The sequence below is a fragment of the Lepus europaeus genome, chromosome X, assembly GCF_033115175.1.
Source record: "Lepus europaeus isolate LE1 chromosome X, mLepTim1.pri, whole genome shotgun sequence".
NCBI lineage: Eukaryota > Metazoa > Chordata > Mammalia > Lagomorpha > Leporidae > Lepus > Lepus europaeus.
Window position 1 is genome coordinate 127,075,899 of NC_084850.1, and position 18,638 is coordinate 127,094,536.

The 18,638-nt window shown below is 43.1% G+C and overlaps 1 protein-coding gene across 2 annotated transcripts in view; it reads left to right on the top strand.

Moving 5' to 3' along the window:
- The first annotated feature begins 12,981 nt into the window (after positions 1-12,981).
- The window catches only part of SMPX (small muscle protein X-linked), a 60,628-nt gene continuing 54,971 nt past the window's right edge, over positions 12,982-18,638 (top strand). Inside the window, exons 1-2 of one of the 2 annotated variants that reach the window (XM_062184106.1) lie at positions 12,982-13,214; positions 17,184-17,240. In XM_062184106.1, the coding sequence (XP_062040090.1) occupies positions 17,202-17,240 (39 nt within the window). In that variant the 5' untranslated portion in view covers positions 12,982-13,214; positions 17,184-17,201. The remainder of the gene's footprint in view (positions 13,215-17,183; positions 17,241-18,638) is intronic. The other variant, XM_062184105.1, reaches the window with a different exon arrangement.

Genomic DNA, 18,638 nt, shown 5'->3' on the forward strand with positions numbered 1-18,638 from the left:
TCAGAAATATCCTCCCCAAGCTGACAACCTTGCTGCTTATTTCACCAAAAGCTTATTCTCTACTAGAAGAACGCATGCTCACCCTCCAAACAAGTGACCCCACCTGCTGTCCTCTGCATTGCATACACTTCTTCCCACTACTGTCAGCTGCGTGTGCTTTGCCCCCATGGAGGCCAGTCCTCCCCACTCCGCTGGCTGCCGCTCACGTTCATTGGATCCTCAGCACTCTTGGCGGCTCAGGGGCTGAGTGTGACTGTGACAATTGTCTTGTCTCCCTTTTGCCTCCTGGATGTTTCCCTTTCTGTGCGATCATTCCAATGTCAACCCTCAAGACTCCTATGACTACTTCCCAGGCACTACCCCCATTTTTCTCCCACCATAAGAGTTAGCTGCTTGTCACATCCCCCATTTTGTCTGAGTTTACTGCAAGCAAGCATTTACCACCACCTGCTCTGCTCTCAGAATTGCCACTGCTATCCTCATCGCCAGAAAGTACTGCTCATCTCTTTGATTTCTCAGCAGTATTTGACATTTTTAATCACTTGTACTTTCCAGAAATAACTTCCTTTGTTTAGGTTCTTGTATTCATTTACTCCTCATTCCCTCTCTCTCAATTTCTTTAAATTGTAGTAAAATACACCTAACATAAAATTTACCACCTTAACCGCTTTTAAGGGTACTGTCAGTGGTATTAGGTATTGTTAGGTAGCACATTGTTGTGCTACCATCACCAGCTCCATTTAACAGAGTGCAAACTCTGTGCCTATGAAACACAAACTCACCCAACTCCTCCCTCCTCAGTGTCTCCTGGACCTGCAGATGATGTCACGCTCCAGAGCTCAGCCCTTTAGCCTCATCCCTGCTCTAGTTCCACTGCTTCTCTCAGTGACCTATCTTATCCACACCCCTGGTTTTGAGCACCATCTCCACATGGTAACCCCCAAATTTGAATCATAGCCTGGACATCTTCCCTGAACTCTGTATTGAAATATATCCATCGTCTTTGATAACTCCATTTAGAGATCTAATAGGCACCACAAACTTAACATTAACCAATCCAGACTACTTTCTTTTTCCAAAGCTGTTTTTCCCCTAGCATCCCCCACCCCAGCTGTTCCCACCCCATCATTCACTGACTTGCTCAGACCTAAGCTGCCAGTTCTCTGAGAAAGTAAGATCCAGGAGGGCAGGAATTCCTGTTTTGTTTGCTGAGGCATTGTTAGTACCTCAAGAGGTGTCAAAGATTCTTCATGGTCTGACCTTTGCTACACCTGTCCTCCTACCCTCTGGATCGCTGCACTAAAGCCACTTGGTTCAGCATGCCAGGCATGTGCCCACTTAGAACTTTTGATTTAGTATTCTTCAATCTGGCTCTGAGGTGATATTAGAAATATGAATTCTGTCCATGTCACTTTAGTAAGATGTCAGTTTTACATACAGCTTATGTATTTAGAACTTCAGTAGACTATTGGAACAGCATTTGCCACTCTTAGCTCTTCCCAGGAATTGTTATAATACTGTAGAATGATAATGAGAATTGGTAGCATGAGCTTTATACTGGTTTTCTCTTTATTTTTGACTTGGATTCAGGCATCTTTTCTGGATCTTGGCTCCAAATGCATACTTGCTTTTCTGTAATCCCAAATTACAGTAGATGGTGCCTTGAACACAGCTCCTAAAGGCTGATGACCTTCCTGCTTGACCCATGCCAAAAGGCAGAAAGCAGCAAAATCAATACTGTGTTCATTGTAATTTTAAAGATCAGTTCTGTATAAATATATTTGTAATGACAACAAGTAGGTTATCCTGCAATATATGTATTTCTAGGATCGACTCAAGAATTCTAAAATATTCCAGACTAGAATTCCTATTATATATCAATGTTTTTATTTTGTCATGAGTAGTTACAAGTTACTATTAAATTCACACACAAGACAAGATGAGTCCATGTTATTACGGGCCATGATAGGACTCCTGATGTTTGCAACAAGTGACATGACATCTGCCTGGCTTTTACTTTGTAAAATGCAATGCTAATATTTAACCTACCTCAGAACTTGATGAGGCTCTGTGAAATGCTAAGTGCCCAAAATAAAAATATTGTTGATTGTCAGAAAAAAAAAAGAAATATGAATCTAAGATGCAGTTCTTAAAGAGATTCAGGAGTATCCCAATTAGTCTTATTGCTAATCAACCCCCATCTCTGCCCCACCAAATGTGGCCCTCAAGCTAAACAGACGTGCACAGGAGGCAATCCAGGCTCTAATACTTCCTGGAGCTACCTCTCCAAACCACACTGCAAACCCATGGTCACGTTCAACTAAAAAGCTAGTCTTTTTTTTTTTTTTTTTGAAACCCAAACCCAAGTTTAGTCTTGGTCTTTGTAAGTGAGGGAGGTCACATTTTCCCACCTGTACAGGAGGAAATTGTGTGAGACAGCTCGAAAATTAACATGTTTGTGTCAAAGCTTTTAATGCAGAGACAGCCCAGGGGTGGGCTGTCATGATGAAGACAGAACATAATAAAGGAGACACACAGAAATGGAAAGGAAGGGACAGCTGGGCAAGGGCAGACAGGGACAGTAGGATTTCTCAACCTGAGACTATTGACATTTAGGGCCAGAGCATCCTTTGTTGGGGGACCCTCCTGCGCACTGTGGGGGTGCTCAGCGGTAACGCTGGCCTCTATCAACCAAATGTCAGTAGTGTCTTTCCACCTCGAAATGTGACAGCCAAAAATGTCTCCAGACATTGCCCAAGTCCTACTGTCTACATGCAGCTGAACAAGGATCCACAGCACCAGAAAATGCCCGAAGTTAGAGAAGAAGAGAGACGCTGGAGAAGAGAGGAGGGCTGAGAGGCTGTGGGGCCAGGAGCAACAGCAGTGGCAGTGGCTCCCTGAGGATGCTGTGATGTCTACACCATGACTTGAAGACTATGAGGGAATTCACCTCTGATAGTGGAAAATGAGACTGGAAGCACGCCTGTCTTGTTGATCACCTGTTTTGTCGATGAAGGAATCCCCAGCAGCCAGCACAGCCAGCAGTGACAACATGTAGCAAGAGCTCAATAATTCAAGCCTGGCTTGCTTCACAGGTGTAGCTCTACTTGCCCCTTGTCTAGCCCCATGTGACTCCTCAGCCCAGCCATCGCCCTGTCCTGCACTATACACCTAATTTCTTTATGATCCCAAGTCACCATGTACAAATGTCTGTGGTGTGTAGGGTGGCAGGTGATGGAGCATTGCAGCCCTGTGTAGCCTGTAAACAACTCTAAGTTGCTGTCTTGAATGTCCTTGGCTCCTCCTGCTGTGGGTGCTTTGTCACTAGCTACCTTTATCCGTCAGCTCTGCTCTCTGCTTGTGGCTCTCTCTGATCCCCTGTTTCTGTCTCTGTGGCCCTGTCTGCACCTGCCTCTTTTTACTTGTGGCTCTTCTACCTTCTAGGCTTGATTCCAGTCTTGTTGTTTTCCACTTTCCTCCCTATTCTTTCAGTCTCAGCTTAGACATCACAGCAGCCTTAGGTGGCTCCCACAGCTGCTGATGCTCCTGGTGCCGCACCTCCTCAGCCCGCCTCTCTCCTCCAGGGTGTCTTTCCTTCTCTAACTTAGGGCATTTTCTGGTGCTGAGGATCCTTGCTCAGCTGCATATTGACAGCAGGACTCGGGCAATGTCTGGAGACATTCAGGGTGGAGAGACACTACTAGCATTTGGTGGGTAGAGGCCAGGGATGCAACTGAGAACTCCACAGTTCATAGGAGGGCCCCCCACCAAAGGATGACCTGGCTCTAAATGCCAATTGTGCCAGATTGAAAAACCCTGATGTAGATACAATTCAGAGGTGTATATGTGTGGGGATATTGATGCTCTTGGGAGGCAGCCTTCAGGGAATGTGGGTAGAGCTGGTGGATAAATACTCAAGGCTCCCTAGCCCTGGGAGGGAGAATTCTGAGATAAGTTCCACAGTTTCTCAAAGGGCCCCCAACAGGACTGAGCCTCAGCTGTTCAAAGGACAAATTGCTTGCTATGGTATCCTTTGTTGGCTTTTGCAAGCATCTTTCCGGGGCAAGTGTTTGACCTAGCAACCAAGATACTTGCTGGGACACATGCATCCCACATCATACTACATGGGTTCAGTCCCCAGCTCTACTCCCCATTCCAGCTTCCTGTTAATACACACCCTGGGAGGCAGCAGATGATGGCTCAAGCAGTTAAGTCTCTGCCACCATGTGGGAGACCCGGATGCAGTTCCAGGCTCCTGGCTTCAGTCTGTCCAGCTCCATCTGTTGAGGCTGTTGAGAGACTTTGAGCATAAACCACCAGATGGAATGTATCTCTCTCTCTCTCTCTCTCTCTCTCTCTCTCTCTCTCTCTCTCTCTCTCCCTGTGCCTCTTAAATAAATAAATTTAAAAACATCTTGCTGTCCTATTCTACCCACTCCCCCACTTTTGTTTTATGGCTCACTTCTCAGATTAGCCACCAATTCGCAGCTCCTTCTCTTAGAGTCTGCTTGTAGAGGTAATCTAACACAGAAGCCTCACGTGATCCCTAGTTAGGTCAGATTTTTCTACCTTGAGCACATTTGTCCCTCTTTGTAGCAACTACTTATTTAATGTTGGCCTCTCCATGGGCTGTGACCTCTGTAAGGACAGTTTCTTTCTCTCTCTTTTTTAAAAGATTTATTTATTTATTTGAAAGAGTTACACAGAGAGAGAAGGCGAAGCAGAGAGAGAGAGAGAGAGGGAGAGAGAGGTCTACCATCCGCTGGTTCACTCTGCAATTGGCCACAATGGCTGGAGCTGCGCTGATCTGAAGCCAGGAGCCAGGAGCTTCCTCTGGGTCGCCTATGCAGGTGCAGGGTCTTCTACTGCTTTCCCAGGCCATAGCAGACAGCTGGCTCAGAAGTGGAGTAGCCGGGACTCGAACCAGCATCTATATGGGATGTTGGCACTGCAGGCAGCAGCTTTACTAGCTATGCCACAGTGTCGGCCCCAACTTTCTCCCTCTTTTATCATCACCACACACTTAGTGGGTACCTACTATGAATAAGGCCCTGATTCAGAAGATTCAGAAGGAACAGAAGGTATCTGGCACCAGAGCTCCAAATTACAATCATAGTGAGATAGTTTTAAAATATGGCCAGAAATTGTGTGAGGTCCTCCGATAGAGTGGAAGTTTCATTCCCCTTCTTTTGAGTCAGTGCAGGCTTGTGAGTGCTTTGACAACAGGGTACAACAGAAATGATACTATGTGAGTTCCAAGGTTAGGCATAAAAGGCCATGAAACTTCTGTTTTTTTTTCCTGGATCACTTATTTCTGGAGTATTAAACTTCCATTTAAAAAGCCAACTAGCCTAAGGCCACCAGCCAGGGAAGATCACATGTAGGCACTCTGGTTGATAGTTCCCCTGAGCCCAGCCTTCCAACCACCCCTGCAAAGTGGAGGCAGACTTGTGAGGCAGCCATCTTGGAAGTGAATCCTCCAGCCCCAACTGATCTAGCTCCCAGAATGTACTTATGACATATATAAGTCCAGTAATCCTAGGATCTACTTCAGTAATGCTATGGTCTGAATAAGACTTGGCTTCCAAACTAATGCATGTGTTTAATCTCAAAAGTTTTAAGTTAATTGTACAAAGAGGGTAGAAACCATTTATAGAACACCAATTATGGTATTCAAGAGGTTGGCCTAGTGGGAGGTCCTTAGGTCATTGGGAATATGCCCCTGGAAGCTAGTTCATATGAAAGAGTTGGTTTTAATGCTGAGTTGGGCTCAGCAGCTCTCTCTGCTTCCTGACTCACCATGTGATTGTTCCTGTGCGCATGCTCTGTTATGGCCAACCTCTACCTTCACCAGAGGGCCCAACCAGTGGGGCCTTGCCTGATCTTGGACTATGAAGCCCCCAAATCAGAGAAAAATAAACCTTCTTCCTTCCTAAGTAGTTTGTCTCAGGAATTTCATTGTAGTAATGAAAAGCTGACTAACACAAGTAACAAACCCATATTTTTATAGCTTTACAAGTAAAGCTTCATTTTCTACTCAGGTTAGCGTCTCATGTGGGTTGGGTGATCTTTTCACATCTAGGTCCAGAGTCTCCTAAGTTGTTATAGATGGGAAAGAAAGGTCTGGATGTCACAGGAGGTTTTTAATGGCCAGGCCTGGAATGGTTCACAGCAGCGCTTCTAAAACAACTTGAGGACCAGGCTTTAAAAAGCTTTTAATCCATCATGGACCAATACTTTTGTAGAATGCAACAAAAATGAAGTGCCAGAAAAAGGAAATCCTGCTTGGATGCAGTAGCAATATCAGATAGCTATAAAAGTTGCTGATTACGTCTAAATTTCTGTTTTCGGTTCATTACAAACATGTAACAGTTTGCAAATGTGTACTTGCATACTTTGAGGAGAGCTGGCTTACAGTAATTGGGCCTGCATCTACTGGCCAGAGGTCAGTCACATGGCCTTAATACAGCTGTGAGCAAGTCTAGACAAATTCTCATATAGTGCCCTATGCACCAGGAAGAGGTGACCATGTTCTGAACCCACAGCATTGTCTCTGCAACATACTTTAAGTTTGGATTTTATTCATTTTTTTCTCTCTGGGAGGACTCAATTGTTTATAAGTTTATTGCTTCACTCATATTGATGCATTTAGCTGTTTTAAGAGAAACTTTGCATGGCAAGAAAGGAGACTGAGGAAACTACCCTGCGGAGTGTGTGGTACTATTGTCATTCTCCCCAGTTTTTGCAAATCCTGACGCTGAATAAAATTCCAGCTGGGTAAAAATGTTGTTAAGGGCACATAGGCTTCAGTGATGTGTCTGTCACAGTTCAGGTCTCTGGTGTGTGTGCCAAGGTAGGTATTGTTGCTAAAGACCCTGGAGGAGGCTCCCTCTACACGTTGCCCTATCTACCATGTGTCAGCAAAGGGAATAGGATTACCTCATGTTTGAAAAAGAGCCAGGTAATAGAGTTCTCATGCGACAAAGCAGGAAAATATAACTCTAAATATATTCATAGGCTGCCAAAAACCTGGCAAAAATAGTCCATTTTAACACCCATTAGGAGATGACCAATAAGAAACAGAAGTGCTCATCTCGCCATTGCAATAATAGAACTTTGTGAAATCAAGCCAAATTAATTAGGCTTTTTAGAAACAAGACATCAATACAGTTAAGAGCAACTTTGCTGAGGCCCACTTGCCATAATGGACAGTTGTGCTGGGGCAGATAATGCTTGTGCTCTGCCCATAGCCCCTCAGGTCCCCTTCCCACGTTAGCTGTCTGCTCCCAGCTTCAGTGTGCATTTACTTATAACACCTTAGCTTTCTTTTGGAGGCCTGGTCCAGGGCTCTTGGAGCATACCTTGACAGCTGGTAAGGAGAGCCAGAAGCTCTAGGAATTTGTTCCTTTTGGCAGCCCCTAACCAGTGACTGATAGGAGCAGGAATATGACAGCCTTGACTTTGCCTGGGCTGGGCCAACTCTGCAACATAACTTATACTTCAGAGCTCGCCTGTGGGCCTCAAAGGACACCATCAGGAAGGTGAGAAGACAACCTCGCAATGGGAGAAAATATTTCCCTATCACTTACTTGATGAAGGACTTGTACCCAAACCATATGAAGAACATTTACAACTCAATAATAAAAGACACAAATAGCCAAATTAAAAAGTGGGAAAATGATCTGAATAGACAGTTTTCCAAAGAAGATATACAAATGGACACACAAAAATGTGCTAAACATAATTTGTAATCAGAGAAATGGTAAATAAAAACCACATGAGATAAAACTTTGTGCGTACTGGGTGACTATAATAAAAAAAGGCAAACAAGCACAAGTGTGGCTGAGGATGTGGGGAAGTATGACCCCTCATGTACAGCTGATGGCAATGCCATGTGGCACAGCCACATTGCCAAAGAATTGGGCAGTTCCTGAAAAGATTGAACATAGAGTTACTATATGACCCAGCAATTCCACTGCTAGGTATGTGCCAACAAAAAATGAAAGCATGTATCTATACAAAAACTTACACACAAATGTCATAGCAGCATTACTTGTACTAGCCAAAAAGTGGAAACAACACCAATGTCCATCAGCCAACAAACGGGTAAATGGAATATGGAATATCCACACGATCACGATGGAATATCATTCAGCCACAAAAAAGCAAAGAAGTACTGATTCATGTTACCCCCTGAATGAACCTTGAAACTCTTACACTAAATGAAAGGAGCCAGACACAAAGTGCTCCATACTGTATGATTCTATGTCCACAACACACAAGTGCATAGGAAGAATGCAGATTAGTGGCTGTGGGGGACTAAGAAAAGACAGAAGTGAGGACTGACTGCCAATGGGTATGAAGACTCTTTTGGGGAGGATGAAAATGTTCTAGAATTAGATAATGGTGATTGATGCATAACTTTCTGAATGTACTAAAAAATAACCACTGAACTGGACATTTTATAAGGGTGAGTTATATGGTATGTACATTTTATTTTTTAAAAAATGAGTCACAAGGTTGGGATGGTAACTTCTCACATGACAAAGAATAAGTAATAAACTGGCTTCTAGAGGCCACAGCAGGTCCTTCTATGCAGTTATAATGAGAGAGGTGCTGGAGAGCCAGGGCAGGTGCACACTACTGCATGTTTGAGCACGGTAGAAGAGCAGAGCTCCAGATCTCAGAGACATGTGATGAGTACCAGCTAGCAAGAAAGCTGGACCACAGGCAGTGCAGAGACTGATTTACAAGATACATCTCTCCTTGGGAACACTTATGAGAGGAAAGGAGACTGTAAGTCCTGCCATTTGGCTCATGGGAGTTTACCAAACCACATCCTCAGGTCACACCTTCAATGTGACTTGTACAAGTCTCACAAAATAGTGGCATCTAGGAGAATTTGAGTTCTATTATTATTTAGCTACAAGTGCAGCTAAGAAAACTGAGACCTGAAATAGCTAACTGGCTGTAAAGTGATTGGGCAACATGATTTCAGTGGCAGTGGGGTTTCCAGAAATGGTCTGTAGCATTCTACAAGTCTAAATTATAAGCAAATATCTTCACATTGTTGGGTTTTGTTATAATCCGTAACATCAAATATATATCTTGTGCATCTTGCCTAATACACAGGGGCCATGGAAGTTAATATCTGATTGCATTATTCTTGTGCATAGAGAAATGGAGATGTGGATGTGGGGGAGAGAAAAACAGGAAGAAACAACACTGATTTTTAAAAAGTTAGAAATTATTCTTGGTCCCTATCACTCAACTGATCATATTTTAGCCACCTGTATATCCTCTGATGGTAAATGTAGTGAGTCAAAATTCTCTTTAACCTTGTTGTCATTGAAAGCCACTGAACCTGGGAGGGTGGGTGACACCGTTGCCTGATGCTATGATGTAGAGAACTGCAACCAATTCCTCAGTCATAAACCATCTATCCCAGGAGGGGGCATTTAGCCTAGCAGTTAAGACCTCTCGGCCTCTCATGTTGAGGTACTTGAGTTGCATTCCTGGTTCCTGATTCCAGCTTCCTGCTAAGACAGAGCCTTGGAAGCAGTGGTGATGGTTCAAGTAATTGGGATCCTGTCATCCATGTAGGAGACCTGGATTGGGTTCCTGGCTGTGCCTGCTTTGTTGCAGACATTTGGGGTGTGAACCAGAAGATGGGAACTCCCTTTATCTATCTTTCAAAAGAGGAGTTAAAAAAGAAGCTATTCATTAGTCAGATTTCACCTATATTGTTACATTTTTCTTGTTATCATCTATGTCTTATGAAATTTTGGAGTTGTTGTGATAGGTGTTATGGAAAATTTTAATTATTTTCTGCCAGAGTTGCAGGCCTGGGTTGCCCAGGTGAAGCTGTGACCTTGGTGGGGCTGTGGGCAGGGTGGGCCACGCTTGCACACCTGTCTTTTTAAAGGTGCCAGTATCAGTTTTTGGAAGGAGGTCATCACATAGCATACAGCTCAGGGCTTGAACCTTGTAACCTGCTCCCTTAGACTAAAATGACCACTGATTTGATCATAGTCATAGGATTAAAAAATAAACTTTAATATGCTAGTAAATAGTATGGGAAATTTTATTTTCACAGATCATATCTAGTTTATTTTTAATAATTATTTCGTCCTAGCTAATCATTCCTCATTTAAAAATTTTCCTTGTCACCTTAAAAGGTTTTTTGGGAATTATATGTTTATACCTAATGGAACAAAGAGTTATCTATTCATTTATAACTTTTGATAATATGATTTATCTTACTATTTACCTAAACCATAGGTAGAGCTAGGACAGAACAGAACCAAACCAAGAGTAACCTGTAAGTTGAGGTCCATGAGAGCATGAACAAGTGGGACAATGCTGTGAGATCCCTGCTCTCCCTGTTGGTTTACATTTATAGGAACAGGGGAAACACATGGAACTTGGAGCCCAACTGTCTAAATTACTGTTTCAACTCAGCCACTTCCTAGGCATATGACTTTACTTTTTTCAGTGTCTTCTGTCATTTACAAAATGGAGATAAATGAACAACACCTGCTTCATAAAGTGGTGAAGATTAAACAGGATTATGTGTGTGAAAGCACATTTTCCACTATAAAGCTCTGTATGCCTGTGCATGTCTTGTTTATGTCACTGCCATTCTCTCTCTTAACTACTAAGGTCATCCTGATTTTATATGGGGTGTTTGATCTTGGCTAATCATTTTCATTCCAATCGCCCTCTGCCATTCATTTATTTTCTTAGCTGCCTTTGTAGCCTTGAGATCCAGTTTTAATCAACAAGATGTAAGCAAGAGTCAGCTGGGGGCTTCTGGGAAAGAATTTTACTGTTGAGAATAAAAGCATCTTTCCCACCATCATTGCACTTCTTTTTATTTGGATGCTCATGAAACATCTTGATTCTTGGAGCTGTGCAGTCATCTTGGGAACATGCAGTAAGAAGCATGAGAATGAAAAGTTGTCTTGCTGAGAGTGGCTGAATAGAAGAACTGGAAAGAGCCTGAGTGTTTTTGACTTCAGAAAATTTCTAAACCAGCTCAGAACAATCTTCCTTTGGGTTCCTATGTTTATGCGAGGATTAAATGACTTTATTTTTTGAGCCATGGATAGTCAGGTATTCTATTACTTGCAACCAAATATATTCTGATACTACATACTTATTTGTAGTTATTTGGAGGTATACATGTGAGTGAGTGTTTTTTTTTTTAGGGTGCTGTGGTACAACAGGAAAGAGTACTTAATTTGGGAGTCAAGAGTAGAGGATACACTATTGGCTCTGAATTCATACTCTGAGCCTTGACCTACTGATCAGTAACTGGGAATAATAGCACTGAACCCATAGGGCTGTTCAAGGACTAAGTAAAACAGTACAAGTGAAAATGCTTTGCAATAGAACATGGGCTATCTAGATATAAGGTGTCATTAGGTACCCTTGTAAGTTAGGATGGAAGAAGGCATGCAGGTAAGAATGACTTAAGTGACTTGTTTTTGCAACAACCCCCTTGGTTGGTTGGACACCTCACCTTCATTCTTCATTCTGCCCACAGAGGCACTGTATACTGGGCCAGCCCTGGGTATAAGACATTGCTACCAGAAGCACTTTCCTTAATGAATACATCATCAGTGGCTTCTGAGGGGGCATTGGAGCAAAAGGAATGTTGCAAAAACATGGAATGACTGCAGGGTAAGAGGTCAAAATGGCTCATTGTTGTGGTTGGTATAGCTTCAGATTGCTGTAGAGCTCTGAACACACAACAGTAGCCAAGTCTGGGGACATACTAAGGTGGTCACTATATTCTCTTCTCCAGCATATAACTCACTCACTTGTGGTGCCATGTGATCTGAAAGTGTGATATCTAAACTCCGTTTTACAGACACCATTGTTTTAGACAGCGTATGAATGGAACTTAGTGGTGAACCCCAGGCTGAAATGACCCACAATTATCTGCTGAGCCTCCTAAACTTCCAGAAAGTCGGTTCTCTTTTTGCAGAACTGAAAACTAGCCAACTGCTTCCATCTGAAACGCATTCAGCTGCAAGCAACAGAAGCCTGATTTCAGGGCTCGTATAGAACAGAGCTTTGTTTCCCCCTGTACCAAGAAGACCGGCTGCTGGTGAGAGCTTAGCGGCTGGCCCATGCTGTCGGGGACTCCCTTCCATCCAGACAGTGCACTTTAAGTCTGTGTGCTGTTTACCGCTTCTGCGAAGGGAAGTTCTAGGTAGAGGCCATTTCAGAGACTGGCGAAGTTTCAAAAAATTGCATGCAGTGTTAAAAAATAGTGACCACGTGCCTAAGGAAAACTTGACAGTGTTCTATTCAAAATATGTTTTGCCTCATACCTGGTCCCAGCTCTTGTCATACTTCAGACAGTAGACATCCCTCTGTTTTTGTTCTGTTCTGTGGTCTCTTCTTGGGTGCTGGGGTCAGCCACTGCCACCAGTAGAGGCAGTAAAGCAGAGTGGGCAAGGACTCAGGGCCCTGGAACCATTCAGCCAGTCTGTCTTGGTTCATTTTTGACCTACAAAAAGGGCAGCATCATGTAGTCCAACATAATAGTGTAATTATCATCATCTGATAATTTATTGAGTGCTAATTATTAAGCAACTTCAACAGCTCCGGAACAACCAAAGTAGGATTCAAACGCTGTTTGTCATCAGTGTCCCTGCCCGAGGAGCAAGGCGCCATGTTGCTCCCCCACCCCAGTTTTGATTGAACACGCCTCATCATTTTGGCCTCTAGGTAGCAAAGCTAAAGATAGACTTCTCCTACTTCTGCACCTTCGCTGTAGCCCTCAGAGTGTGTGAGAGAATGCAGCCGCGTAGTCTGGAAGATTAGGAGGGCAGTAAGATAGCACAGCCAGCTCCCGGCTGACATCTGAGCCCTGCTCTCCCCACGGTCAAGCCTTTCGGAGGCAGCCTGCGTATGGCTTGTATCAAACTCTATATTTAGGAAGAACAACTGTGAGCTATGACAGGAATTCTCTTTAACACTTAGCCTTCAACTGAGCTCCCCTCCAGCCCCAAGCCAGGAGCAGCTCTCACTACCGGGAGAGGCACGGAGCACTCGAGCTATTTCAGCCACATGAAAAGCGTTGGAATTGAGATCGCAGCTCAGAGGACACCGGCCATCCCTTCCATCCTCCAAGGAGCTTTGTTTTCTTGCACCTGGCTGCCTGGGTCTGGCCTTAGGCAGTAAATAAATACACCAAGCAGGTAAGCAGAAGGACCCAGCTCTGGCAACTGGGCTTTCTAAAGGACATCGACTTGGTTTCTAACTTCAAGTGACTACCGATAACTTTATAGGCTTGTGTTCAGGGTGGGGGGGGCAGAGCTTCCTTGTGGATTCACTGTTCATCAGTGATATTACTGTTTCTGTTTTATCCATTTTGAGGGTGTGTGTGTAAAGTGTTGAAAGAATATTGAGTTAAAGGTAGCTTTCATTCATATCCAGGTAACGGTAACTGTGACCTTGAAGCTGTGGAGACCAGGATTCCAGTCGATCAGCTGCAGACTGACTGGAGCTGTAAACTGGGAAATAATGTGGAGAACTGGGGGCAGAGAAAAGGTGTAATGCTAGTTCTTTACTTTGCCTAAATGCGAGCTATTGCCAGAGTTGTTACACAGTCCAAGTTGAAAATGCTGTTCTCCTTCTACTGAGTGCCAGGCTTGGTGTCAATGATAAAGTTCTATCAGTGCCTTGTACGTGGCCAAGACCACCTTTGCCAAAGCTTCCTTCTGATGGTAGCTGTGCCGTGCCCAGCAGGGTAGAGGGCAGCACTCTCTGTCCTGCCTGTGTGGGCACCAGCTCCCGAAGCATGGCCACGTCTCCCCGCTCAGCGCATTTACAGCACAGTGAGTAAGAAGTCAGTCAGTTCCGACAGCTGAACATCTTTCTACACCTGTCTCAGGAAGTATTTTTAGCTGCAGGACAGGAGATAAATTCCATTAGAGATGGAGCTTTACCCATTTACTTGACCTTTAAAAAGAACAAACAAAGCCCTTCTTTCCAAATATTGATTAGCTTTTGGTCTGAATCCTTTCTTTTTAAATTAGTGACATTTATGCTGACAAACTTTTTGTAACTCAAGGAGTGTTATTTAGAAGTCAGATAGTATATGCTGCTCCATCAGAAACAAGCGGGGCTATGCGGTACATGACTCAGCCCACAGACTGCTCAATGTCCCCACCGACTTACAGAACTGCCTGGAAAATTCAGCCATGCTCTACTGGAAAACTTTTCCAGCATCCAATGGGCTTTGTAAAAGTCAGTATGTGCCGTGTTCCCAAGTTTTAGCCTGAGCCAGGAGACACAGTAATCGTGTGCTGTAAAGAGGACCTCTTTAGGCCCTGGTGGGAGAGCGGAGGGTGACCGACGCACAGAAAGAAGGAAGGTGTATTCCTCACTCTCCATCTCTGATGGAGGTGAACACAGGGCCAAGGAAGCAGCCAGGGAACACTGTCTATTTTTACTCATCAGTGTGCTTTGCCCTGATTTCTCTGCAAATAATGAGGACAGCAGGAGCTGCTGCTGAACTGATTTACACAAATGTTATCTAGCCTGATTGCGAAGAACGAGATCTGGGAGCTGACCAACTTTCTGTGGATGTCTCTATTGAAGATTGACACACATGTGGAGAACATTTGTATGCAAATGAGAATATAATAAAACTACACAGGAGACAAGGCCCATGCACCCGTTTGGCTCAGAGGTCCCCCCAAAACCAAAGCAATCCAGGAGTCAGTGTAATTTGTTCACTGAAATAACAAAAAACTCAACCCAATCCAGTCATTAACTGCGTGACCTTTTTTTTTTAAACATTTCATCCTGCAGTTCTAATAACACACATTTCCTCATTCCCATGTTTCAAATTGCTGTACAGTAACTGCAAAAGTTACTGAATGATACCAGTTAAACTGTAGCTGTATAAGCACTGAGAACAGTATATACTGTGATATTTAAAGTCCTGTGAGAATTACCACTTGGCATGACTTGTAATAGACTAGAAACGTTAAAAAATGAAGCCACCGAGCTTTTCATTTTGAAATTGAGCTGAGTGTCCCAGATTCAAAAATTAAAAAAAAAAAAACAACCCTTCTTTTCTGTTTGACTCTGAAGGCAAGACAGCAATCTACTTGACACATATCACAGAACCAAACACATCCCTGAGTGTTTACTTTTCTACTGCCTCATCATTTTTTAACCACAGTAAAAGTAATTCTACTTAGAACCTTATGCCTAAAGCTAAATCTATATATTACCAAAACTTTTTTTAAAAGTTCCATTGTTTTCATGTATATAGCTCTAAAAAATATATATTGGGGTATATACTAATTATAGAGGCTTTAAAACATATGCAATTGTTTAATGTCATATAATAGAGCCTATGGCTTTAAACATCTCAAAAGAAAACCAAGGTTTTCAGATTTTCTTCAGATCTTTTATCTCTACAGTTGCAGATGAGCACAGCACTCAGAAACAATAAAGTCTGCATCCTGCTTTATAGTCCACAAGTCCTCTTCAGGAGCGCTATGCCATTTTTATTCATACCACAACCCATGAAGCAGGGGAAATTCAAGGAAGAGGAAATGGGTCTATGAATGTTAAATGACACTGCCCAAGTTACACAAGACTTGTGGCAAATGTTAACATCTCTTTCTGTGTTTACTCACAGGTTAACACATATGAGGGTATTTAAAAAAGTTCATGGAAAATGTGTATTATGAGAAAGTATACATGGATTTCAAAAATGTTTTGCACTGAAATAAACACATCTATTTATTTGAGAGGGAGACAGATTTACACATATCTATCTATCTATCTATCTATATATATATATAGAGAGAGAGATAAAGTTCCCATGTGCTGGTTCACTCCCCAGATGCTCACAACAGCCAGGGTTGGGTCACACTGAAACCAGGAGCCAGGAACTCACTCAATCCAGGTTTCCCATGGAGGTGGCAGGGACCCAACTACGCGAGCCATCACTTGCTGTTTTTCAGGGTCTGCATTGGCAGGAAATTGGAATCCAGAGCAAAGCTGGGGCTTGAACCTAAGCACTCTGGAAACTGACACTTGAAGCCAGGCCCTCTAACATGGGATGCATATGTCTTAACTGGCATCTAACCACTAGGCCAATCACTCATCCCTAAATGTACCTTCTAAGGCTATTTTTCATCAACTTTCTGAAGTACGCTTATATCCCTACACTAGTCAATAAAATTTAGTCCATCTATGTTATTTAAAGTTTGGGTTCAGAACACAGTTTGGTTTTCATTTAATGAATTTTTAACTTTCCAATTGGTCCAGTTGACATTTACTAGACCAAGCTGTAAAAGTAGGCCAGAGCTCCCCTAGCCACAGCAAACCACAACCTCTATGCCCAGATGTACTCTAGTCACAGTGCTCTAAGTCAGGTCTCACACGCTGAAAGAAAGCAAAACGTCCCTTGGAAAGGAAGCACTTGTACATCTTGGGGATCTGTGGTCATATAAGTCTTCCTTGCCTTCTGAGACCATTTGTGGAAAGAAAAGAGAACAGGCAAAGCTTGCTGCTGCCTGAGTGTACAGAACTCTGTAGAAGGCACCCTGTGGAAGGCCGGCAGGGATACACAGAGCAAGAAGCTGTGGGCCACGTGCTCAGAGCGCCTCCTGGTTCTCTGGGCAGAACAAACCTGTGCTCAACGAGTAGAGAGCACTGCAGTAGTAAGTACAGGCCATCTGTTCTTGGGTGTTTAATGAAGAGGAGGCACACACAATGGACTGGCTAGGCACCCTAGCAGTAATGGATTCAGATCAAAAGTTCAGTTTCAAGCAGAGAGCTTCTGAGGCCCTGAACAAAGGTGTTTTATTCCCACAACCTCTTTGCTTTGCTGCTCTTGGCAGAGGGTCAGGAGGGCAGGGAAGGAGATGATAGCGCCTTTCAAGTTTCTGATTGCCTATCATTAGCATCAGGGCAAGGCATCTCAGCATTTCTCCTCTTGAATGATTTATCTGGGCGCTCTAGTGTTCCCTCTCCCCGAGGCATTAGGAAGGAGAGTCTCTAAGTAACATAGGAAACTGACACTGAAAGAATAGATGGCCAGTGAAAGGGGTGGCTGCCTAGTTGAATCATGAGTTAAATTCGAATTTATCACGACAGAGAATCTGAATGCTGCCACCTCTAACAGTTTCTTGGTTTTTTAGGGATAAGACCGCGTGAATATGTCGAAACAACCAGTTTCCAATGTCAGAGCCATCCAGGTAAGTAGGTATATTTGTGTTTTGACATCAGCTCTAACACTTCAGTCTGATTGTTTAATAAGTCACACTTTTTGTGATTGTTCACCCCTAACTGGTAATTATTCACTTCAAGAAGAAAAGTTCCTCTTTATAAGACTTGAAAGATACAATTGAGAAAGGATCGAAAACTGAAAAAGGAGAAGCTATTTTGTTTAATTGTTCTGAATTGTAATCCAAAGCTTCTGAATGATAAGTAAATGATGTTATATAAAAATGTAGCAGTATGTGTTTTAATTTGTATGTTTTTGATATGTTCACTGAACAGAATATTCAACTTCCATTTTTATATGTAATTGACACATGGATATATCAGTGGGTTACACTTTGTTGACCCATCTGTTTAAAATACGGCTTTCGCTAAATAATATCCTTTGGTAGTCAAGATCTTCCCAAGACTTGGGTATTTAACTTTTAAAGTCCACATACTGTTAATTCTACCTTATGACAGTCCTACAAACATATTCTTTGGTTGTTTAAATTTTAAGTGTCACCCACAAAAAGGGGAGAAGGAAGCAGGCACTTTGAATCAGACATATAATTATGAAAATAAATTTCAGTATTTGTTTTTACTCATTACTTAATTTGTAATTTCTCTTTAGGGTTCTGTGACCTTCAAATGGCTCTCACTCTGAGACTCTGAGTACAAAGTTTTATTGTAAGATTCCATCTTTTCTTTCCATCAGCTGGGAGCCAATTTGCACTTTCTTCAAAGAAACTGGACCCTACCCTCTTTCCTGGATTAACAAATATTATTTCTAAGAACTTTTTTTTGGAGGCAGCAAGAGATTGTCTGTGTTTCCATTTGCTGTTTCACTCCTCAAATACCTACAATGGCAGGGCCTGGGCTAGGGGCCAGAGCCGGGAGTCAGGAACTCAATCCAGGTCTCCCACATGGGTGGCAGGAACTCAATTACATGAGCCACTACAGTTGCCTCTCAGGGTCTTCGTTGATAGGAAGCTGGAGTCAGGAACTGGAGCCAGGAATTGAACCCAGGAACTTTCATATGAGAAGAGAGTATCTCAATTGCTAGGGCCAAATGCTTGCTCTATCCTGGAGTTTTCTGAGTACTACAGGGCATGAGAAGTTCCTGAATATTTTTTGCTGTGGTGTACCATCACAGTGTAAACACAGCCACAAACAGTTGATGGTACTCTAGAGAGATGTGTGTGTGTGTATGGCCAGGAGGTGAACATGTCATTGAGGGTTTTACAAATCCTAGCATACACTGGTGGTGGTGGTGGGTGGAGGGACAGATCCTGTCATGACTAATGCATATCCTTAAATTGATAAGATTCTCAAGAGGCAGGATGTAGAACAACCTCTGGAAATTGGAAATCTGCCGTCGAAGAAAACGACAA